This window comes from Myodes glareolus, chromosome 4 (assembly GCF_982192425.1).
Source record: "Myodes glareolus chromosome 4, mMyoGla1.1, whole genome shotgun sequence".
Classification (NCBI taxonomy): Eukaryota; Metazoa; Chordata; class Mammalia; order Rodentia; family Cricetidae; genus Myodes; species Myodes glareolus.
The window spans coordinates 38779462-38805184 of record NC_142029.1 but is presented as its reverse complement, the minus strand read 5'-3'; the positions used below and the strand labels follow the sequence as shown (position 1 = coordinate 38805184).

The window sequence follows — 25723 nt, the reverse complement described above, 5'->3', positions numbered from 1 at the left end:
CCTTCTCTCTGCTGCAGTTCTCTGTCTGTGGACTCCTACTGTCTCATCAGTAGAAAATCACAGGGCTCCATCTGGTTCCCACCTGCCTGTGTTGGTGCCTGGAAGCACACCAGTAACAAAATGGCCAACATAGAGTCAGCCCAAGTCTATTCCTAAAGTCCCAGGGTTCTCTAGTGCTAAGTGACGTTCATTGTCTAAAAACTATTTTAACAAAGTTTTTTCCTCCCTATTTAAAACTGTTTCATTGTGATTCTTACCCACTTGACCATGAAAATTTCTTTGAAAATCAGGGAAGACAGTTGATTTTTGTTTCCTTCAGCTTTAGCGTCTTCTAATAGTACTTGCGAGTCTTCTAGTATTGAATTAAATGATTCTGCTGATAAACTTCTTATTTATAAGAAAGAGGACATTGTTGTTTGCAGATATTGGGTGATCTATTTCTGACAGTAATTCATAATAGTTAGATATTGCTAAAAGAGCTAGTTGAGTGATGGTATTAGCTTCATATTAGATACATGTTAATACACATGTATTAGTGTATTCCTAACATACTTGATGTGCATGCTTTTATCTGCCAGCCTTTGAGATGTTTTCACCTATTAGAGATGTCTATTCTTTTGTGTTCATAGTCTTATATGCACATGGAAATCAGAAGATTGGTGTCAATCATCCTGACTCTGACCAGTTACTTACAGATTGTAGCTTCTTCTGAAAAGGCCTGAATAAAATTTCTAACTCATTATTTTTGACCTTTAGTATTCCTTGTGGCTTTATTACTAGAGGAATTCTTTACAGAGAAAACACAATAAATATTTAAAACCACATCTTTGGAGGTGAATTTCTTTTCCTTTACTAAAGTTTCTAGAATGCAACTAGGAAATCCCTGCGATATGAACTTTCATATTTTTAGCATTAACTGGATAAAGCAAAAGCATCCCACGGAGGCCATCCTGAGATGAGGCTCACATGCCATCATGAACCCAAGAGACCATGATGCTCAACGTGAAAGACATTTGTGTCCACACTTAAGAATACAGTGTCTTCTCATGTGAAGGGAGTGGCAAACAAAATTAGTTTTCTTTTGACATGCTATAGATTAATTTTTTTTTTGTTTCACAGTATCCCAAGATTCCAAAACCTTAAAAGTGGATGAAGAAACAGAACACACGATGAGAGTTACATGGAAAGCAGCGCCAGGGAAAGTTGTCAACTACCGTGTTGTGTATCGCCCTCAAGGGGGAGGGAGACAAATGGTCGCTAAGGTGCCACCCTCAGTCACTTCAACAGTGCTAAAGAGACTTCAACCCCAGACCACATACGACATCACAGTTCTCCCGATGTATAAGACAGGAGAAGGAAAGCTTAGGCAAGGATCAGGGACAACAGGTATACAACAATAATAATACTAATCATGCCTTTGGGGGAGAAAGTATGCTGCCTTTCAAAAAGAAGGCTTGAATGTATCTATTTCATCTGTAAACATTTCAAATTGAATCTGGGGTGGGGGGTCTGTAGCTGAGTTGTAGAGTATTTGCCCAACAGGAGTAAGACCCTGGATTCAAGCTCTAGCACCATGCACGCAAACACTTTCAATTAGTAATAAATTAAGGTGTATTTATTAGGGGGATGTCTAATTAGTGCATTATTTTCTTTGCAAATCTAGTTCCTGGTAAAATGATTCTACCGGCGAATATATTAATCTAAGACTCGCCTGAGCTGCGAGAATTGTCTATGCCACTGTCTTAGCATCCCATTTCACAGGGCTTCTAGCGACCCCGACATCTTGTGCTACTGGATTTGACTCTCTAGACATTCATATTTTTGTGGGTGCAAATAAAAAAAACACTTAAGTCTATCTTATTGATAATCTTTTTAAAAAATCTTTTTCATTTTACAGCTTCTCGATTTAAATCACCAAGAAACCTCAAAACTTCTGACCCGACAATGTCAAGTTTCCGCGTGACTTGGGAGCCTGCCCCTGGGGAAGTGAAAGGTTACAAAGTCACATTCCACCCCACAGGAGATGACAGAAGACTAGGGGAGTTGGTCCTTGGACCATATGACAACACAGTTGTCTTGGAGGAGCTTAGGTAAGAATGAACTGTATTTGTGCTAAAAGATGGCATCACTTGCATAAATTAGCAGGTTTGGCACAAAGAACCACCTCATATCTGTTTTCAGAAACAAGCATAGAATTAAGCCTAAACAAATAGTTTGTATTTTCAAATAATTTTTGTTATTAAGTGATCAGGGATAACTTTAAAAAAAAAGGAACACCTGGATTTTAACATGTCCTTATCACATAGTTTTCTTGCAATTGCAGCCATGTGGAAATGTGTGGCCAGGTAACTCACTCTGAGACTCCCAGTGTGGGTGTCCCTACAGTGAAGCACACTGGAGCTCAGAGGCCAGAGTCTGAGCTTGTGGCCAGCTGGCAAAACAGCTTTGGGTCGATTCAAGGTCAAGTTTCAGACAGTGAGTTGGGAAACAGAGGAGTGTGAGTTTGAACAGCACTCCACGTCCATCCAGTCGTATCAGTGTGCTACTGGATGTTCCTCTTAGAAACTTTGTCTGTTTGAGTGTGCATTCAATAATGTCAAACCTGTATAATGCTTGCTGTTCATGATCACTTGCGTAGATCAGATGAAAGTTGGTGATGTCACTGTTTGACGCTGCCCAGTGCCTAACGTCCTGGGTTACCTTGCAGATATTGAACATTTCAATCTCCTTAAGCCTCTGAGATTCACTCAGAGGCAGCAGAAGAAAGGCAGCTCCTTCTCCTTTCTGAGGCACACGGGGGGAATGCTGCCTCTGGCAGCAAGGCCAGTCCAGAAATGGCCCTGTGAATCCCCGGAGCTCCCTGGAATGCTGGGTGGCCAGTTCCCTGTGAGTCAGGCTGGAATGAGATGGCAGCTATTTTCTTCTTTCACAATACTGAACATTTTAAGTTCCTATGGGTAAAAGTTTGTTAGTGAAGATGGATATCTTTATCAAGTTGGAAACTGCCTCCCTGAGCCCACGGTTCATACCCACTGTGCACATCCCTGTTTCAGGGCAGGCACCACCTATAGAGTCAATGTCTTTGGGATGTTTGATGGAGGAGAAAGTTTACCACTTGTTGGGCAAGAGATGACAACCCTTTCTGATACAACCGTGACACCATTTTTATCCTCTGGTAAGAAACTGAGTTATATTTCTATAGGAAATAGTATAGTGAAACTATCTCATATGTGAAGTGTTAGGTTATTAAACTATTAGACTAAAAAAAGTCTATTTTTGGCTTTTTCTTTCAGTTTTGCATTAATTAAATACCGTATTTAAAAACGGGTTTTATTCAGTGTGGCAGCAGTAGTTACACTTTCTAATTTTTCTTTTTAGTTATCTATTTTCTTTTGGTATAATGGTTATATATTTTTACTTCAGTGGCTTATTTGGGCTGAGAAAGAAGGTTTTACATATAAAAAAGTGGGCAATCATGACTTGCGAGCAAAATGGTAGCATAAACCCTTTAGACATTCTGCCCCTTGCCATAAATACAGGTTTGATGTGAACCAAGTCAGCATTTAATAGAATTAAAGTAGAGAGAAAGAGGTAGAGTTTACTTCTAAACTTTTAAAAAGTCGTTTGCTATAACCAGTCAGTCTTCGCACAGCCTGAGATGTTGAAGATGCAGGTCCTAGGAACACTGGGAGTCTTCCGTCTTGGGAAAGGCAAGACATGCATGGCATTGTGGAGCTGATAGTGTGATGGGCATTATCTAATTTTCTTTCATTTTAAAAGTGAGATAAGATGATCTGACAACATTGCAATAAATGGGGAAGTTTATAGCTGGGGACTCAAGCTTCTAGAAAAAAGAGTATTTAAAGTTAGATGTGCAGGGAAGAAAGTCACATTTTGGTATTTTGCATTGTTACATTGTTTCTCTTATGATGACATTAACTTGCTTATATTTTTATTTTGTAGCTTGTCACTGAGGATATTGGGATTATTTTCTCTCCCCAAACACCTTCGCTTTGTATCTGTGTTTGTCTGTCCCACAGTCCTTAATTTGTGTATTTCTTTGCATATTTTTCCTAATTGTCTTTCTCCTTCCTTAACTCTTTGAATGTGCAAACTTTGCCGTCTGAATTTATCTACAGTAGACGAAAAACTTAAACAAATAACAGTGAAACAATAGAACAGTGTGTTAGATTTTCATAGCATGTTTTTACTTCATAAAGTTCTGATTTCAAGAATCATGTGTCTAATCCTTATAATGTGTAATAGTTACCTGGTAGCTTAATTATTATAAAGGATACTTTTGACTCACTTAAACCACTTTTGGTTTATACATTTAATCAGTTCATCTTATATTTATTTGCTAATATCTTAAACAGTGAAGAATGCAATATCTTACCTTATATAGAATCCAAATCTTATTCAAATTATCCATATTTATTGTTAGATAGCTATGCATTCTCATCTATTATTTTAGGAATTGATTGTGTGAGTCTTTCAACCTGACCATCATGGTTTAATTAAAATCTCTAGGTTCTATGATCATGGTCAGGAAACATAGTCAAAGGTGAAGATTTACCACGGAAATCATCTTTGGGGAAATTGGTTCTTGTGTGACTTATTTTAGGTTAATAAGTTATAGCTGTGGCTGTGAATTATTAGGCTTACCTGGTCTGTTGAAATAGACAGCTTGGGTGGCAGCAACTGCAAAGAGAGCAACCTGCCAACTATGTGTTCCTTATCGTCCTGTCTCACGATTGCTGTGTTAGGGATGGAGTGTCTTACCAGAGCTGAAGCAGACATTGTCTTGCTGGTGGATGGGTCATGGAGTATCGGCCGCGCAAATTTTAGAACCGTGAGGAGCTTCATTTCTCGTATCGTGGAAATCTTTGAAATTGGTCCCAAGAGAGTACAAATTGGTAGGTTCCAACAACACTGAAGAGCTTTGACAACTTAATTGTGATCTTTAATCCATCCTAACATCCATGGTGTCATTTTAGCTCTCGCTCAGTACAGCGGAGACCCCAGAACGGAGTGGCAGTTAAATGCCCACAGAGACAAGAAGAGTTTATTACAGGCTGTGGCGAACTTACCATACAAAGGAGGAAACACCCTCACGGGTAAGTCAGGACGCTTTGGTGCAGATTGGGCACGTGCTTTTGGTCAGATAGAAAGCTGAGAAATGATGTGATTGGATGTCTTTTAAAAATTCCCCTAGGCATGGCTTTGAATTTCATTCGCCAACAGAGTTTCAAGACCCAAGCTGGCATGAGGCCTCGTGCTCGCAAAATTGGAGTTCTCATCACCGACGGGAAATCACAAGATGATGTGGAGGCTCCATCAAAGAAACTCAAGGATGAAGGAGTGGAACTGTTCGCTATTGGTAAGACTTGGAGAAGATAGTGATGCCCTGGGTGGCAGATGTGCCGAGGACATTTTTGTAGTTAAAAATATTATTAGATCACCATATTCACTCAAACCAACAAGGTGGTAGAATTCTTGACTTCCAAACAAAAGTCTCGTGAGAGAGGAGTTGAATTAATTAACAAAGGGGAAAAAGCTAATACTTACTTTGACATTTCAGCTCTAGTTGTTTTGGATAGATCAAGATCTTGCTACATCTGAAAAGAATAACATTATACAAGGGATTCATTAGTCACAGAGGCCTCTGTGGGCACCTGGCGCTCATTTGCATATACCCCAATACAGACTCAGTGACGGAGCACTTACAAAAAGAAAAGACCTGAAGTATTTGCCCCATTCCCTTGACATTTCCTGAAAGGTGCTTTCAATTTGTAATTTCCAAGGTATTAAGAATGCTGATGAAGTTGAGCTAAAGATGATCGCCACGGATCCAGATGACATCCATGCATACAATGTGGCGGATTTTGAGTCATTATCCAAGATTGTGGACGACCTCACCATCAACTTGTGTAACAGCGTCAAGGGCCCTGGTAAGCTTAGCTGGGTGCTGCTCTATCTGGGTGGGGACCTCACTCTGAAATGCTAAGCAGCATTAGAGGCTTTTGCCTCCTGGCTGCCAGGACCATCCCCTGAGTAGTGGGATGTCAGATGAGTAGATCTGACAAACAGTTTAGGTTACCTGCATCTGGCACACAGTGGACAATCGAAGGCTTTTAGGAAATTAATTATGAAATTTGTCCTTGTTAGTGAAAATTCCTTCCTTTTAATATAGGAAGATTATGGTAGAATTGTTCTTCATTTATTTTTCTTGGTTCTGGGAGAGTTAGCATGAGTTAAACCTCCTAGAAACAGTAGAAACCACTCTAGACTTTTGTAGAATTGTCTTTATCGGTGCCAAATGTCTTCTGCGGGAACTCCCTAGTGAAGAATCTCTATTTTAGTTCATTTTAGTGGGGCGGAATCAAACTAGAAAATGGTTTCCAGTGTATTGAAGGATTTATTTAGATTATGTGGCTCAGCAAATGCACAAAAGTGGGAAAGGAGAAAAAAGGAGAGTTAAGAGACCCCCCTTTCTGGTTTGGATCGGTTCTGTAGTTTCTTGTTAGTGCTATGTCACGCAGGTGGCTATGACAAGCTCACAGATTTGGATTGCTAAGTAATGTTTGGTAGCCTCTGCCAGCTTCCTAGGCCTGGGAGAGGCATCCAATGTCTGCTTTCTTTTCTTCAATTGTAGACTGTCAGATCTGATGCTCTACACTGCTAACCCCTGAATGTGAAGAGAAGTTACAGCCTGAACTTGAGACTTTCAGAGATGGTGCAATCCTTCTTTACTGGCAAAGATATAGATACAGAGAAGTTACCCAGTTGGGGTCAAATGCCTAGGGGTGTTGTTGTGGGGCTTTGAATGAGGTAACCGTGGAAAGGGCTTAAGGGTTAGAAACAAAATTTCAGAACTGGGTTTGTAGCGACAGGAGAGGGCCCAGATGGATAGGACACTGAAAGAACCAATACTGAAGGGCTTTGCAAAAATAACGACACACAAACCCATGCTCCTTAGACTATGAGGACTTCTCTGTTAGACATGTGAACTGTGTGCAGACGATCTGTCATTAACTTGCAATGGTTTCAGAGAAGTAGGGTGGTTCAGTAAACAGAGTGGCAGAAATGCTTCACAATATTTGGGTCCTTGGTTACACTCACATTTTATTTTTCATGTTCCTTCTTGAACTTCTGTGTCCAAACTTTTAAAGATTTTCTCTTTTGGATTTTGAACAACAGTCTGACCTTTTCCCTGGAGAAATATACCAGCTGGGCAGCCAGAATTTGTAGGCTTCTGGCTTTGGGTTAGCTGAGAGAAATGTCTTTTTTTATTCATTTGGAGTGAACTCTGAGTGGGGATGAAAACATCTTTTATCTTTATTTATTTATTTTTTTTAATCAACCAAGTAATAGTTGCATTCATTGAAGTTTCCCAGACAGTAAAACTACTTGATAATTTTGCAAGCTTGACTTTGACCCAAGTGCAATAAAGGTTAGGCTGCTAAGAGAAGACGTGCTCACCCAGTTTGGGCTCACAACGAATCCCAGAAGAATTTATAAGAAAGTGATTTTTCATGGTCATGGACTCATAGGAGTGACTCCTTCCCCTTTAAATTATTTACAACATCTTGTTGTTGGCTACAACGTTTTTGTCACGTCCATTTTTATTGTTATTTTATAGACACTGTTATTTACTCTTATCTACCCACAGACTGGTTATTTTAAAATTGTTATTCCTATATTTAAAAATATCAATGTTTGGGGGCTGGAGAGATGGCTCAGAGGTTAAGAGCATTGCCTGCTCTTCCAAAGGTCCTGAGTTCAATTCCCAGCAACCACATGGTGGCTCACAACCACCTGTAACGAGGTCTGGTGCCCTCTTCTGGCCTGCAGGCATACACACAGACAGAATATTGTATACATAATAAATAAATAAATATTTTTTAAAAAAAAAAAAAAATATCAATGTTTGCTTATTTACATTCTTTCTTAAGTAAAAAAAACAATTAGATGTTCTTATTGTCGATTTAGACTAAACATATATGAAGTAAATGTTCTAAGGAAACTTGACATAGACAGCAACTAGTGTTATCTTCATAGAACATAACATGCCTAGAAATAGTAATGGGGTAGTGATCTCGGTCTAACCTCAGACAATGGAAAAGTTGAATTGATTGATCCCTCCCTCTGATTATGTGAATGGGGTTGAGAGGGGAGATGGTGCCAGAGACGACTCAGAGGTCTTGGGTCGAGGTGACATTGTGACTAGTGGTCTCATGAGGAACAGGGGATCTTATTTAAAGAGCTCTAGTTTCTACCTTCTGAGATTAAGGAACCTTTTGACCATTTGTTCAGGGAGGTCAAAGGGCAATAGGCCTCTCTATAGATTCATTACCCTCTTCCCATGTGAAGGAAAGACGGTAAAATCTTCTATGCAGATCGGTGCTGTTTCAATCTAATTTCTTACTTCACCCCCTTGCTACAGAAATGAAAGAGTGTGTACACTTTATCTCCACACACAGGTGACTTGGAAGCACCATCTAACTTAGTTATTTCTGAGAGGACTCACCGTTCCTTTAGAGTGAGCTGGACACCTCCTTCTGACAGTGTGGACAGATACAAGGTGGAATACTACCCTGTTTCTGGAGGGAAACGCCAGGAGGTGAGCAGATGACTCTGAAGCCCCCCTTCCTCAGGCTGAGATTGGGTGCTGCTCATTGGAGCGCAGAGGAAAACGCTGGGTGAGAACAACAGAGGAATGAAGACCAGTGCTCTCTGTGTCGCTCAAGGCGGGCACTTCTCTTTGAACTTCATGGAAGGGAAGTGGCTTTTTTAAAAAAAATGTTCCTAATGCTCAGAATATCAATATGATTTTTCAAAGAAGTTAATTAATTCAAAAGTTTGAATTAGATGCATAAAGTTGACAAGTGAATCTTATTAAGGATGACAATTTATTAGTTTTAAAAATACGGCGATGATAGCTGGGAAAATAAATTATGTTCTCACCTCTTGAGTAAATTGGGAGCATGGGGACCTTGGGAGAGGGTTGAAGGGGAGGGGAGAGGCAGGGAGGGGAGCAGAGAAAAATGTAGATCTCAACAAAAATCAATAAAAAAGTCAAAAAAATAAATTATGTTATCACACCTGAGATCTCTCTGCAATCTAGTAATTTCTCTAAATAAAGGCCAAAGCCTCGTGAGATACCTTCTAAACTTCCTGCAGGCCGCTGCTTGGAGGTCTGGCACAAAGAATGGAGTTGAGTGTTCTTCCTTTTATTCGCCCCTCTAGTTTTATGTGAGTCGACTGGAAACTAGCACAGTGCTGAAAGACCTGAAGCCTGAGACTGAGTACGTGGTGAACGTGTACTCTGTGGTTGAGGATGAATACAGTGAGCCTCTGAAGGGTACAGAGAAAACCTGTAAGTCCCATGGGAAGCAGCAACAAGGATATAACCTCATTATTTCTTTTCCAAGACAAAGAAAGAGGTCATGGCACATGGGAGGTTTTGCCAGCCTTTGACAAACCCACTGTGTTCCAGTCATTGATGTGTACAACTCGCATCTTAAGAATGTTTCCTTTCTTTCTCTCTCTCTCTCTTCTTTTTTCCTCCTCCTCTTCATCCCCCTCCTCTTCTTTTTTTTTTTCTGTTAAAGAAGAATGAAGTGAAATAATGGGTTGGTAACTTCTGTCTGAAGTTCTATGACGAAAGAATAAAAATAGCTTAGTGATGTTCCAGAAAAAGGGATTAAAGTCTCAGAAAGTTTATCTATTTTGGCTTTCATATGGTTCATTGGAATGGCATTTGTAATCTGAACTTTGAGCGTTTTCCTCTTTTTAATAGTTGGAATGTGTATCTTGGAGAATAAAGTGCAATCAACACTGACATTGGCTTTTTGTGGGTGGGAGGAGCTACAGTAAATCATCAATTTCTCAAGCAACACACTTTCTGTTAACATATATGTTACCAACAAAATAGGAAACATTTATTTGAAGGGATTCTGCTGATGTCCACTTTTGTGTTTTTATAGTGCCAGTTCCTGTAGTTAGCCTGAATATTTATGACATTGGCCCCACCACCATGCATGTGCAATGGCAGCCTGTGGGAGGAGCTACTGGCTATACTGTGTCACACCAACCAGTTAGAACCCCCGAAGCAGCAAAATCCAAAGAGGTGAGAGATGCCTGTTTTCTTAATCACTCTGCTTTTCTCAGACTTTATAGGTTGACAGTTCTTTCATACTGCCAATACTTATGAATTAATTTATGATTCTATACCCCAAACAAAAATAGAAATGAAGTTTGTGACCTGTAACCCATTAAAAAAAATTGGCATGAAAGAAAAGAATAATCCAATTCTTTTGAATGTAAAAGCTGTGTTCTAACCCAGTGGTTACTAACAGGCCCCCGCTGTATTTCGCAGTTAGTGGAAGCCTTTGACTCACATGTCTTATTTTCCCTCGGCATGCCCTTGTGCAGATGCGTGTGGGGCCAACAGTGAACGACGTGCAGCTGACTGGCCTCCTTCCTAACACTGAGTATGAGGTCACTGTCCAGGCTGTTCTGCATGACCTCACTAGTGAACCTGCCAAAGCTCGGGAAGTCACATGTAAGATGTTACTGGCTTTTTTTTTCTTGTCTTATTGCTGTTAAAGTTAACATTTGTTGGAATATTTTCATGTGATGTTAGTGAAAGTTTGATGATTAATGCATAATTGTAGCTGTTATTTTCTGTTACTATATGAAGTAGTAGGTGCAATTTTGTTATTCCATATATTTATACCATGTACTTTCCTTATATTTGTCCTTCACCACTACTCTGTCCCTTTCCACTCCCCTTCTTTATTCCTCCAAGTAGAACCCTTCTGAGGCTATATTCTGTCATACCAGGCCATGTCAGGACCAATCAGTCAGTCAATCTGCATATCTTTTTGTTTTGTTTTGTTTTGTTTTTTGAGACAGGGTTCCCCTGTGTAGCTTTGGTGTCTGTCCTGGAACAGGCTCTTGTAGGCCAGAATGGCCTTAAACTCACAGAGATTCTCCTGCCTCTGCCTCCCAAGTGCTGGAATTAAAGGCATGCGCCACTACCACCCGGCTATCTTTTTTTATGTTTAATGAACCTTATTTTGAGGCACAGCCTACCAACAGCAGAGTTTTAGAGTTGCGCTAGGCAATGTGTTAATCAAGGTATAGACATGAAATAATGCTGCATGGTTTAATCTATAAAGTACAACATGTAAGACACATGTGACCAGGACTATTTTGTGGCTACAGTTTGGAGAAGGGTATTTAGGTTAAGTTCAAGCATTTTGAGTTCTTGCTGAAGTGGAAACTGGCACCCATGAATGCTCATTTCAAGTATGTCAATTAATCAGTCCATTCAGTCCTACAAATGAACATGCAGTATATTCCAGTCATCAGGCTTAGGGTTGGGGACATACCACTGAGTGATAGAAAGCAGTGTGTAGAAAGCCATTTCTTGCTCTGCAGTGATTCTGTGTGCTGTTCGATGTCTTGGCCTGATGAGGTTGTCCCCTTGAGGGTTTAGTGAGTTCCCTTTCTTGAGAAGTGTACTTTGATTTTGCTTGGAGAAGTAAAAATTTCCGAGATATATCTGTCTTAAATTTAATGCTCCTGAGCCTACTCTTCTAAGGAAACTGAAGAAGGAACTTGATGGGAAAAAAGATACTGAGGAAATATAAGCATCATGTGGCAGAGAAAAGAAAGAGCCTGGCAGATAAATTTATTGATGGCATATGAAGATTTATCATTTTTATGTGTTAGATACTAACCAGTGCTAGCGGTTTTGTGGATGTGGGTAGCGATACAAGAGAGGGTAGGATTTAGTTCAGATTGGAAACACATGTACTGAGGTGACCGGGAGAGAAAACCCAAGATTTGCAGTGAGATAGCAGATAAATGGCACCAGGGATTTGGGAATGGTTCTAGACTACAGCAGTGGGGGAAGGAGATACGAGAAAGACACCGATGCAGAAAACCAAAAAAAAAATGAAAATATAGAGGGGACATAAGATGGTGGTAGAAAAAGAAATTCAAGATGAGAGTCCCACAGAACTGAAATAAAAGACAGAGAAATGGTCCAGTGGGCAGCTAGAAGGAGGTAGATATATATAACAAAAGAAAAATAAAAATAAAAAAAATAAATAAAAAATCAAGGGTGATGGTGTACAGCTTTAATTCCACCACTCAGGAAGCAGAATCAGGCAGATCCTGTGCATTCAAAGACTAGCCTGGTTTACATCATGAGCTTCAGCTAGCCAAGTCTATATAGAAAGACCCTGTGCAAAAAAAAAAAAACAACATTTTTCTTTTGTTCATTATCTTCTCCTTTTTTAAAGGTAATCATTTGTTTGATTTGGCAAAATTTTGCTATTTATATTTTCTTCCAATGATTTAGGCAAATATGACTATTCTTACAAGCTTAGTGGTTTTCTAACATTGGTCCATTTTTATTTTCAATTCTCATAATTATTTTATATGGTATCCCCTATAATATTCTTTTATTAATTCTTTGAGAATTTCATGCAGTGTATTTAGATCATATTCCCCCAGTGTAGATTCACCTTCCTTCCCTACCCACCTAACTTTGTGTTCTGTTTTCCTTTTTAAACCTATTGTGTCCAGTTTGTTCTGCCCATATACCCTTGGCATATGGGTAGCCAATGAAGCACAGGTTCACTCACTTAAAGAAAACTGACACACTCTTTCTCCCAGAAGGTATCAATTGCCAATGACATCTCAGCAGGGGTGGGACTTAATGCCCACCTCCAATCTCCTTTTTGGATTAAGTCTGGCTCAAGTTTGCACAGCTCTTGTGCATGCTATCACAATTTCTGTGAGTTTATTTGTACTTCTTTCCTGTTGAATTTGGAGAATACTGTTAGCTTGTAGTCATCCACCATGTCTAACTCTTAAAAGCTTTCTGCTTCCTTTTCTCAAATGATATCTGAGGAGAGGTTGTAATGTAATGTTTAGAGCTGAACCTTCCCAATCTCTTATTCTTTATACCTTGACCAGTTGTGGATCTCTGTTGTTAATCAACATCTGTTTCCCTGGTGATGGCTGAGAGATGCATTAATTCATGGATACAATGATAAGTCATCAGGAGTTGATTTAATATTGTATTTATTTATCAGAGTAATAGTAGTACGTTCTCATCTATGGCTTATGACCTGCCCAATCACAGGTTGTTGGCTTTGATAATGGTGGTGATGAGTGTGTATTTCATCTTGTGGAGCAAGACAACTAAAACCAGAAAGTAGTTGGTTACTCCCATGGCATTTATGCCACTAGTGTATCGGTGAGCGTATCTTGCCAGCCCAGTCATTATTGTAGCCTGCAGCATTCACAGTTGTGTAAGAATGATGGTTATGGTAATGTATATAACCCCTTCTAGCACTATGAAAGTTAATCAATAGGGATTCAGTTCATAGGTTATAATTAGCTGGACTTATCCCATGTTCTGTGACTCAGGTATTTGGTGTCTTCAGGAATAGGTTCTTACTGTCAAGTTATGAAAAGTAATCAAGAGAGGTTCTGTAACATCCTTAAGGGAGCATGTCTTGATTGATTAATTTTTAGTATTATCTTATTTAAGTATCGGAAGACACATCATTTATGGTGATTTTATGATTCATTATGGCTGGGCAGCAGGGCAGTAAGAGAATATATCCTATTTCTAAAAGACCTTCTAGAGAATAAAGCAACTCTGTTTGGTAAAAAATGGTATTTCTATTATTTCATTAAAATTAAGCTTGGCATGATGGTGCATGCCTTTAATCCCAGAAATGGAGAGGCAGAGGCAGCTGGATCCCTGAGTTTGAGGTCAGCCTAGTCTAAAGAGTGAGTTCCAAGGCAGACAGGATTACACAAAGATACCCTGTCTCTAAACAAAGCAAAACAAACCGAAAAACCAAAATAAGACAGAACAACAATAACAACAAACCAATAGCTACGCACCTTTAAGTTTTCTCCAAGCAACTTCCTGAAGGCTTCAGATGCTGAAGACTGTGGTGGAGGCTCCACATCTGGTTCTAATGTCTTGTGCTTCTTCAGTACCCTTACCCAGACCTCAAGATGTGAAACTCAGAGATGTGACTCATAGCACCATGAATGTCGTCTGGGACCCTGTGCTTGGGAAAGTTCGTAAATACATTGTTAGATACAAAACTCCAGAAGAGGAGTTCAAGGAGGTAGGTTGGAAATAAGACAATATGTGGGAATAGTTGTTTTCCTGCAAGGCTTAACAACATAACTTTATCAAGGGTAGACAGATAATAGTGTGTTTTGAATACTTGCCACTTTGTTAGTGAAAGGCGGAACATTTGTGAGGTTAAGATAGTTTTTTGGAAAATCAGTAAGATATTGGACTGTGTTAGATTTAGTTTGGAAGTGTTCTGCTGTGTGGTGTTAATCTCAAAAAATCATCCCTCAGTAGATAAAGAATTATAGAATCCACGCGGCATTTCCTTCCCATCTAGTTGCCTTATATGGTGCTCTTTAGTCTATGAAAGACTAAAAATGCCCAATGTTCTAACAATCCGAGGTGGTGAGAAGACGCAGTAGAGGGAAGGGAGTGTGCTAGATAGAAAGATGACACAGGTGGGCAGGTCAGTGAGAAGGGAGGAACAGCTGTGAGAGAGAGGTGCCTTTTGGACTGATATTTTTGAGGTGATGCTGGGGTGCACAACTTTTTATACTGTCATGTGATTCAAAGTGGGAGCAAAATGAGGTGGCTTCCTAGGAAGATGGGTTTAAAAATTGGGTATGCTTGAGGGCTTTTAATGCCAGAATTCTAGAGCTATTTTTGAGACCAAACTTTCACACCTTTGTATATCTTGGTTATTTATGTATTGCACAAAATTTAATTTATATGTCTGTACACATTTATTTCATTTTGGGCTTCCATTTCAAATGGATTTAATGGCCAGTGGACCTCACAAAATTCTTGCATGCAACAAATGAGTTATAAGAGAACATTGCTGAAAGTGATAAGACAATGATATTAAAAGATGAAGATAAAAAATGCTTTGGTTATTTGAAGCCATAGGCATTCATTGCTTGTCTGAAAATCAGGTCATTATGACTCCAGTCCATATGTTTTCTGGAAGCATTTATGTTGTGCCCATGTTTTGAATTCTTATGCAAATTGAAAGTTCCCCTTTTTTTGGAGTCACGACTCTTCTGTTCTTGTGCTGAGAGCTCTAGTGATCATTAGAGAGGTCACAGTGAATCCTTGAAGGAGCGGTTCCACTGTTTTCTTCCTGTTACAGGTTGAGGTGGATAGATCAAGGGCCAGCACCACCCTCAAAGACCTCTCCTCTCAAACCCCGTACACAGTGAGCGTTTCTGCCGTGTATGACGAGGGCGAATCTCCCCCGGCAACTGCTTATGAGACAACCCGTGAGTTGTGCCCTGTTTTGTGGACACATAGGAAGTAGTTAATGTGCTTGCAAATCTACTTACTGGGACATTCTGTTTCTAATGCTCTTTGTCCAGCCTTTGATGCCAGGGTTTGTAGATTACCTTCTCTGATTTTCTTCTTAAGTAAAATGCTATCCAATGGTAATTATCAGCCTCTTTCCCTTCAGCAGTTCACAGTTTAGTGGTCAAGATCAAGGGTTAATGGAGAGGCTCAGGGTCATGGTAAGATCAGGTGAGTGGGATTCAGAATGAGCAATCAGACCGCAGAAGAGGAGAGGAGGCCTTAGTGGCAGCATGGTATAGAGACACAGGATAACCTGCAAGAACCCCGCTTCTGCCACTTTCCTTACTCTATTCTACTCTAACTTCCGTGAATGTCAGTTTTTCTGTTTTGGTATTTCTGTAGTGTTTAACTTAGTTATCATGCCTCCTGCTCCTTTTTTTATTTTAATGTTTTTGTTCATTTTGCAATACCAACCACAGTTTCCCCTTCCTTCCCCCCTCCCATCCCCCTCTACCCCCTACTCTTCCTGTCCCCTCCTCTGAGAGGGTAAGACCTCCCATGGGAAGAAAACAAAGCCGGGCATATCAAGTTAAGGCAGGACCAAGGCTGAGCAAGGTATCCCAACAGTGAATGGGCCCCCAAAAGCCAGTTCATGCACCAGGATAAATTCTGGTCCCACTGCCAGGGACCGCACAAACAGACCAAGCCACACAACTATCACCCACATTTGGAGGGCCTAGTTTGGCCGCATGCAGGTTCCCCAGCTGTCAGTCCCGAGCCCCTGAGCTCCCACTAGCTCAGGTCAGCTGTCTCTGTGGATTTCCCCGTCACGATCTAGACGCCCCTTGCTCAGTTCTGTTGTTCCTTTCATAGTTACTGGGTTCCCCTGGTTCCTTCCCAACGAGGCAGAGAATTTTATTTTGTATCTCTAGCTCCTGTAATTCTCTAACTCAGTGCTAAGCATATGATCTTCAAATCAAGTGTTCTACTTATAATAACTCAATCACAATATTGATTAAAATGAAAGCTGAGATCCAGTAATATTCTAAACAAGCAATAGGAGTTTCATGTGTAATTTAAAAATCTCCAACATCTGCTTTAAAAAAGATAAAGTGACACATAACATTAATAAATGATTTTATTCGAACCATAAACTGATAGACTATATCATTTCAATTCTTCAGCATAACTATAAGTATTTCACTATTTTTATGAAAGTTCTTATATTTTGCCTTCACAACACCTCTTAGTTAGAACTAGTCACATTAACTTCTCCATATCCACATCTGCCTAGTAGCTCCGGTAGGAAGCACAAGTCTAGAGAATCTAAATAGCTTTCCGTGCTTCATCAGTAATCTACTGTGGGATCAGCACTAAGGTCTGGAATTTTTGCAGAGGCCAGAGTTCAGAATCTTTGCCTCTGATACAATAAGAGGGCTGGCTATGAACCTGAATCCAAGCTCAGCTGCTTTGTTGACGCCAATTTGTCTATATTTGATAATATTGTCTGTATTTGTCAAATGTCACAGCCCATTCCGTAATTGAGGCATGCACATTGTTCTCTCTTTTTAAACTTTGCATTTTGTAATGATGTGACATTCTGTTGTCACTTTGATTGTTGTCCTGTCGTCAGTTCTTATGTGGTAAGATCGTCGGCAGAGATGACAATGACAGAGCAGAACTGACCCGTCTGTATAAACAACAGACAAAAAAAGAGGAAAGTCAGGAAACAGATAATTCAGTAATGAAATTTATACTTTCAGTGCATGTTATCAAAAGCTAAGATTTTAAATTTAGGTAGCTCTAAAGGGCGACTGTGACAGTTGAGTTGTTTTGAGTCACAGTGTGGAGGTGGTATTGTGGTACTATTTCTAAGATGAGATATCTCTTAATCTCAACCCTTGGATCTCTGACGGACTGGGTGAGGTTCAATTCCGTGTCCAATTGCAAGTCACAGTTTGTGCTTTGTATATTGTTGCTACAATAGATCCTCAAAGTATTGGAGACACAAAAACTTTGGGGACCACTGAAATAGAAGAGTTTTATGAAACAGTACTTTAAAAAGGTCATCATTAAAGTAAACTTGTATATTTTACATATTTTAGTAACCTATGCATTATAACCGTACATTGCTCATCCTACGTTTTCAAATGAGCCAAGCTAGTAAAATAATTTCATTATAGTGCTATATGTTTTGTCAGTTTTTACCATATCGTTTAAAATAAAACATTTTAATTATATTAAGTTGAGTTTGTATTCCCATTGAGACACAGACTCTTGCTTTTTCTATGATAGGGCCTGTTCCAGCACCAACAAACCTACAGTTTACTGAAGTGACACCAGAGAGTTTCAGGGGTACTTGGGACCATGGAGCTTCAGATGTGTCTCTGTACAGAATAACCTGGGCACCTGTTGACAGTCCAGATAAGATGGAGGTAACCTCAGCTCTCTCTCTCCCTTCTGCCTCACTCTTTCTCCATTTGCTTCTAGGGAAGCATGGCCAAAATATTTTTTTACTTCTATGTATCAGTTACTTTTGCTGTTATGATAAAACACCACGGCCAAGGTAATTTATGGAAGGAGGAGTTGACAGGGCTTAACATCCCAGAGGGATAAGAATCCTTTATGGTGAGGAGACATGGCTGCTGGCAGACATGGCAGCCAGAACGGGAAGCTGAGGGATCACTGAAAACCGAGTATTCAAACACTCGAGCCTATGGGGGACATTTCTCACCCAAGGCACTACATTCTATTACAGATAAACATCATTTCTGGCTAGTGGGTTTGGACTCATGTCCTAGAACAGTAGAGGAACATACCTAAAGATGTCAGCACAGTGCCATTGGGTGTGCATGATAGGAACGTATTATTAATTTAGTGTGCAAATGATCTTTCCTCTTTGCCTAAGACCATCTTAAATGGAGATGAAAATACCTTGGTGTTTGAAAATCTGAACCCCAACTCTCTGTACGAAGTTTCCATTACTGCCATCTACCCCGATGAGTCTGAAAGCGAGGACCTGAGTGGCACCGAGCGCACACGTAGGTGTTTAACTTCCAAATAGGACCTTGCTGGTTTGAAGTTACATGTTAAGAAACAAACCTGCAGCTGTATTACTAACGTTTCTCCAAATTCTGTTTTCTTTTAGTGCGCTTGATACCTTTAACAACGCAAGGTAAGACATTGACCTATCAGGTTGTCTGAATGAACAAGGTGTAAATGAACAAATAGGGCCATAAAATGCTCTGTGAACAAACCTTCTGCATTTTAATTGTAAGGTGTTGCATTTCTCAAAACAAGCCTTTCTGGAGACACTTTCTGTTGGAGTCGGCTTGGGCTTCCATAACAAAATGCTGGACGGGATGGCATAAGCAGCAAATATTTATATACCCATAACTCTAGAGAACAGAAGCCAGATTTGTGCTGCAGGTCTGTAATCCCAGCTGCTTGGGAGGCTGAGAAGGAGGATCATGACTCCAGTGTCAATCTGGCCAATGTAGTGAGACCCTGACTCACACACACACAAAAAAATCAAGGTTGGGCAAGGTGACTCTGTAAGTTAAGGTGCTTGCCACCAAGCCTGGCAGTCTTAGTTCAAGCTCCAGTATTGACCGAGTTGAAGGAGAGAATTGACTTCTCAAGATTGTCCTCTGCCCCCTCCCCCACATGTAAGATGTGGTGGGCATGCGCTCTGCCCCAAACAAATGAAAACAAACAGAATACAAAATGTCAGTAGTAGAACACTTGTCTAGCATCTGCAGGACCCTTCCTTAAATTTCTAGCCCTACTCAAAACAGTCTGGAGAATAGGAAGTCCAAGAGCAAGGCAAGATGGCAACCACTTCTTGGGGGTAGGGTCTGTATTCATCTTCATTGTGCTGTTACATGGAAGAGAGAAAATGAGCTCTCCCTCATGCCTTTTATAAAGACTAATCCCTTTTGAGTGATCCACTTTCATGACATCATCTTCAAAAGCTCCATTTGCAAATTCTCCCATGTTGAGTGCTAGGGTTTCTCTATGCAAGAGGGCAAAGTTTGGGGGAGACTAACACCTCCATATCAAATAGCTGTTTAAAATTCAGTGACCATATTATTGGTTTAAATTTAATTCTAAACCCAGTACTACATAACTCTCTTGATTTCTTTGGAAACTACAGGTTATTTATTTATTTATTTTTGGTTTTGCAAAAGAAGGGATTATTATATGTGTTTAATATGTTTTCAACAATTTTATTTCAGCTCCAAAAAGTGGTCCCCGGAACCTTCAGGTGTACAACGCCACATCTAACAGTTTGACTGTTAAGTGGGATCCTGCTAGTGGCCGTGTTCAGAAATACAGGATCACACATCAGCCTTCCACAGGAGAAGGCAATGAACAAACGGTAATTCATTCTATAAAAATTTACGTTGGAAATATCCTGCCTGCTGTTCTTCAGCTATTTCCCCTGAGTATTTATGATAGTAACTTTGTTAGGGAATGTAGGATTTCTTGTTCTGGGTAGAACCATTTGAACCCAGCTGACCCTCCTTCTGGAGTGCATGATGGAGACACACAGGATGCTCTAGTGAGACCTGAGAGTTGTTGTTCACAGGAAGTACACATTGTTCTGTGCCCAAGTAGCATGATGATATCCAGAAAGTTTCTGAGTCTATGTAGATCTTCAATGTTTCTGATTATAACAGGTCTATTATTTCTAGATCTAGAAGTCCACTGACCTAATTAAAAATATTTACTAAATGGAGGTCTGCAGTTGGTTATTTTTACTCTTTGGGGGCCCACCACCCAGCTCCCAAAAAAATACACAGAGACTTACTATTACTTATAAATGCTTGGCCTTAGCCTGGCTTTTTCCTAGCCAGTTTTCTTAAGTTATCCCATCTACCTTATGCCTCTGGACTTTTACCTTCTCATTTCTATATATCTTTTCCTCCCTTTTTATTCCATGTCTGGCAGTCTGACTGCCCCCTTCTTCTTTTCTATTTATTCTCTTTGTCTACCAGCCCTGCCTATTTCTCTCGCCTGCTGAGCTATTGGCCGTTCAGCTCTTTATTTGACCAATCAGGTGTTTTAGGCAGACAAAAGAACACCAGAGTTAAACAAATGCAACACATCTTTGCATCATGAAGTACATGTAAAACACAGCATAAAAGAAGGCAACACAGCTTTAACTAATATTACACGACAAGGTCCATGCGAAAGGTGATAACACTGGGAGCTCAGCTGTCATCTTTACTATCCCAGACCTTCCTTATTTAATAGTCTTTTCCCATTTCTCTTGTTTAATTTAGCTGCTTGTCTGGATTTCACCAGCTTTGCCTTTCATGAGGACACCTCACAATTTTTATATAGGTTTTATTGTCTGGCTTATTTTCAAATGTCTTTTTGTGGTCAGCTCTAGAACTTTGCTGACTTTGGGGGGCAAGAGTTATATTATTTCCTTATATAACCTCACAGAGAGACAAGTTTTGAATTTCTAAGCAGTAAATGTGTTATACTCAAGCAAATGGATCATACCTTTCACCAGTTTAGAAAGTTAGTAGAGTTGAAGTTGGCCGTGGATAAACATATGTAGTATAGGGCAATGCTCTTACCTGGCAAATAAACTTAGCTGGATCACACATGCTCCAGTCCCATTTGAGTACCAGTCTATAAAGTAATCAAAATAATCAAATAACAAATCACCAATTCTGGGCTTATTTTGGAAAGACAGAGGGAGATATCTAAGTAGACACCCATTTCCTTCCTGATAAGATTAGTTCTCCTAAACAAGTATTTTCAACCTGCTACATGTCAGAGTTTTACAAACATGGCTTCTGCCAGTACTGATTGATCTCTTTGTCCCACATCCTCTGATTACAGAGAGTTTGCAGTGTGCCTCTGTAGCTCAGTTTCTTCATATCGAAGATGGTTACAATGATCCACCAAGTTTTTCCCCCGTCCCAGAACTCCGACTGTTTGAGTGAATGGGTGCTAAGTTGGAAACATCTGTTAGTGCTAATACATCCAGCAATTTTCATGAGCACTCACTGTGGGCAGCATGCCATTTCCGTGCCATTTTCATGTGATTTTAATTACTGTGGCATAAACATCTGAATTCAGTAGACTGTTAACAAATCGTACAAATTTTCTTTCAACAAGATAGCAAGACAGCCTTGAGCAATGAATTAAAAACTTCAGACTCCATAATTGGAGGAAATTGAGACACTTCATACCTCATGGCTTGTATCATGGAGATCACTGGGAACCCCTGCCTGAGTGTGGCTTGGCGAATGGTCTGGTCACGTCGTTTACACAGCTAACACTGTTAGAATGGCAGAGTTTCGGGGAAACACCAAGAGCTTCAGATCCTTTGCCGAACCATTTTAATGTGTTTCTAAAGCAAATAAAAAACATCTGTAAAATAGCAGGAAAAATACCAAAGGGTGAGGAGCCTCTAAAATTGTGCAGTTCTTTGGTATCTTAAAGACCCTTTGTAACTCATTTATGATTAATGCCTTGTTTTTGGGAAGAGTTCTGTGAAATGTGTTTTGGATGAAATTTTGCCATGCTGGCTGCTAGCAAGTTGAAATATCTATTCGAGGTCTCCAACTTAAAGCTCAAAATTCTTTTCATGACCCAAGACACGTACTCTACATTTAAAATTATGCTATGATATATATTTTAAGCCTTCATTGTGGGACATGGTTCCAGAACTTGGCAAGGGTCTCGAATAGTTCCCCCAGAGAAAGAGCTGTATTTAATAAACCAGAGAGTTGGAAAGTGTAAGGCTGATGCTTACCAAGAAGTGTTTTCCTCAAGACCACAGTAGGAGGACGGCAGAACAGCGTGGTCCTGCAGAAACTGAAGCCTGACACTCCCTACACCATCACCGTGTCCTCCCAGTATCCTGATGGCGAAGGTGGCCGCATGACCGGAAGGGGCAAGACGAGTAAGTGAGACCAAAGTCCCTGCAGCTTCTTCATCATCACCATGGAAGGAAATCGTGTCTTCTGCAAACCCTGAGGAAATGGAATATCTTACTGATGTTTTAAAACTTTACTTTAAAAAAAAAAGAACATTTTTAATTGAAATACTTCTTGATCTCTCTCTTCCTTCTAGGCCTTTCCAGCTACCTTACCTCAAACTGTGCCCAAGACCCCTCCCTACTATCAAGACTGTCTGCCCTCCCTCCCTCCCTCCCTCCCTCCCTCTCTCCCCCTCTCTGAATCAGATTCTGTCTACATAAATTTGGTTGTCCTGGAACTCACCGTGTAGTTCAGGCTAGCTTTGAACTTACAGAGATCCATCTACTTCTGCCTTCTAAGTGCTGGGATTAAAGGCCTGAACCACCATGCCTGTCAATAGCCTATTTTTCTTTGATGATATTTGTTGCGTGCACATGCGTGTGTGTGTGTGTGTGTGCGCGCGCACAAATATATGTAAATATAGCCAGATGTTGTTTGTATGTATACGATTTCAAGGCTGGCAACCCTACATTGAACAACCAATAAGGGGTCTCATCCCCGGGAGAGGCTAATTTTCCTACTCCCAGAAGTCAACTGTTGCTTGTAGCTGTTTGTCTAGGGGTGGGACCCCATGACACTTTTTCTATTCCATGTCAACATCCCCATTGATATTGCTATTGAGCTGATCTTGTTTATGCAGTCCTTTTTAGGAGAGCCTATTTCACTGCAGCCTTCCTGGTCCTCTGACTCTTACAGCCTCTCTGCGCCCTCCTTTAGGATGTTCCCTGAACCATAGAGGAATCTTTTAAGATAGAAGTTGTTGTTTTTAATTTCCCTGTTTGTAATTATGTCTTAATTTGTATCAACAAAAGATGTTATTATATAACAGGTTTAAAAAAAAATTAGGGAACCAAAATGTCTGGCAGATAGATGAGACACATATACCACAGAAGTGTGTATCTTTTATATCTTTAATTATTATTCTAACAAATATCTGCGGGGTGTCTGTTATGTTCTAGGCGAGCTAGAGGTATTGTTTGACTTGCGTTTCCGATATAGTTGTTAGTTAGAGCACCACTACAGTGTCCTTCCTGTGTATTTCAGAACCTCTGAACACTGTGAGGAACTTGAGAGTGTATGACCCTTCGACCAGCACTTTGAATGTTCGCTGGGACCACGCAGAGGGCAATCCTCGCCAGTACAAGCTCTTCTATGCCCCAACAGCAGGTGGTCCAGAGGAACAGGTAATTATTAGTTTTTGAGGTAGCATCTCTCTGTGTAGCCCTGGCTGTCATGGGCCTTGCTATGTAGAACAGGTTGTCCCTGAACTCACTCTTAGGTGGAAAATGTTAGTCTGTTTAAACTTTAGGTGATTGGTTTTAAAGGACATGGAAAGATTTAAGTTGCTTAAAGGTGAAGAATTTACATTAATGCAAAGGACTTAATAGAAGACATATATTTGGTGCTTTGGAGCCTGGAGAGTAAGAAGACTGTGGGTCGGGTGCTGGTTGGAGTAGGAGATATAGAGAGACACTGTATTAAGAGAAGTCTTCATAACCTCTAGCAATCACCTTGAGGTGGTATTTTCAGCTGGTATTTTATTTTTAGGACTAGCTTTTTTTTATCATTTTCAAATTCAATGCTCTGTGTTTTATTAAAATCTTTAGGTACCAATTCCTGGGAATACCAACTATGCCATTCTTAGGAACCTGCAGCCAGATACTCCATACACTGTCACAGTGGTTCCTGTCTATACAGAAGGTGATGGAGGACGCACATCAGACACCGGAAGGACGTGTGAGTAAGAAGCAGGAGAGTTAACTTTTTATTATAGATCTTGCTCTTTGCTCTAAAGGTCTCATTGGCCATGGAAGAAAATTACAAAAAATTTAGAATGAGATTAAAAATACCAAAATGACCTACAGTTCATATTTCAAGCACCAACTATTAACCACTTGGATAAAGTAACCTTTAAATAACATTACTTTGAAATTGCAATTTCAGAATCTACAAATGTATGTTATATTCATCCTTGTATGATCTCAGTCTCTTTCTCTGACAAAAACATATGGGGCTGTGCTTTGCCCCTTGTCAATTTGAATGAAGCTTGGTTTTGTCACTGGATTTCACAGCATAGGTTGTTGAAACCTGTTCGCTTTATTACTTGGTTGTGCATTATTTTTTCTGGTTTGCTGCTGTGGAGCTTTTGGTATTAAAAATATGTGTGCTTTCATTTATGAATAATGTAGACAAATTAGCTTAAATGTTTTTGTTGTGTTCTCTGGATACTGCTGAGTCTTTTTTGCACACTTATAAATATCTTTCTGACTTTTCAAACACACTTGCGGCCGGTTGAAGGGGAGAACAAGTGTAGATAGCTTCCTCTGGGGAAACATTAGGGATCTAGAGAGAGGATGCTGCTGGTTAAGTGAGAGTTTGGGGTTGGTATGCAGATTCAATTCTCTAAATTTTACTGGTGGAAGTTAATTGAGAACTGACTTGTCTCTTTGTCTTTTTAAAAAGTAAATCACGGAAGATATTCCATAGCTAGTGTTGAATAAGGCAGGAACAAATGGAAGGATGAATGACTGGAAGCAGCTGACTGAATCTGAAGGGCTCCACACCTTCGGTTGGTTGGAAGGCAGGCTGTATAAAATCTCTCCTCTGGCCCCATTACTTTACTGGAAACTCATCTACTCCTTCTGTTTCCTTTTCCTAGTCCCATGTCCTTTCATGGCCAGCCCAATCCTGTTGCTCATATTCACTTATTTTTTATTGAAAACAGCATTGACTCCACATTGGCAAAGGGTAACTTTGTATTTGGAGAGTTTTTAGTGTGCTTTCGTGTGTAGATAGCAGTATAAAGTGGGTAGGATTTTATCCGATTAGAGAGTGTAACTTGTGGGAGAGTGATGAAAAGAGTGACATGTGTAAACAGACATGAGAAATAGGCATTGGCTTTCCTTTCCCCAGTGGTGAGAGGACTGGCAAGAAATATCCAAGTGTATAACCCTACGCCCAACAGCCTTGATGTCCGCTGGGACCCTGCTCCAGGACCAGTACAGCAGTACCGCATTGTATACTCCCCTGTTGCTGGCACAAGACCCTCGGATTCCGTAAGTAATTTTGTCATCTCAGAGCTCAGCAAAGAACCTTGTAGATTCTTTCTGCTAACCGCATTCTGCTGCTAACCACAGCAGATGGTTAGGAACAATCAGCCAATAATTGGTGTTGCTGCCTTTCATGAAGATTACACTTCCTGATTATTATAGCTGCATGTTTGAGTCACATTTAGGAGCCTTTAAGAAGATAACCCACCAATATGCTAGTATATAATATTTAAATGATTGTGTTTGATGAGTTAAGACTTGCT

General features: G+C 40.1%; 1 protein-coding gene across 4 annotated transcripts in view; it reads left to right on the top strand.

Moving 5' to 3' along the window:
• Col12a1 (collagen type XII alpha 1 chain) overlaps positions 1-25723 on the top strand; it is a 109866-nt gene that overhangs the window by 35606 nt on the left and 48537 nt on the right. For 3 of the 4 annotated variants that reach the window (XM_087905424.1, XM_048435723.3, XM_048435721.3), the window contains 21 exons: positions 1120-1386; positions 1898-2090; positions 3054-3175; positions 4767-4916; positions 4998-5117; positions 5216-5380; positions 5805-5951; positions 8484-8623; positions 9250-9379; positions 9990-10132; positions 10438-10567; positions 14035-14171; positions 15252-15381; positions 17702-17841; positions 18315-18447; positions 18555-18581; positions 19645-19787; positions 22205-22334; positions 23455-23594; positions 24018-24147; positions 25324-25466. In XM_087905424.1, the coding sequence (XP_087761550.1) occupies positions 1120-1386; positions 1898-2090; positions 3054-3175; positions 4767-4916; positions 4998-5117; positions 5216-5380; positions 5805-5951; positions 8484-8623; positions 9250-9379; positions 9990-10132; positions 10438-10567; positions 14035-14171; positions 15252-15381; positions 17702-17841; positions 18315-18447; positions 18555-18581; positions 19645-19787; positions 22205-22334; positions 23455-23594; positions 24018-24147; positions 25324-25466 (2960 nt within the window). The remainder of the gene's footprint in view (positions 1-1119; positions 1387-1897; positions 2091-3053; positions 3176-4766; positions 4917-4997; positions 5118-5215; positions 5381-5804; positions 5952-8483; positions 8624-9249; positions 9380-9989; positions 10133-10437; positions 10568-14034; positions 14172-15251; positions 15382-17701; positions 17842-18314; positions 18448-18554; positions 18582-19644; positions 19788-22204; positions 22335-23454; positions 23595-24017; positions 24148-25323; positions 25467-25723) is intronic. The other variant, XM_085689446.2, reaches the window with a different exon arrangement.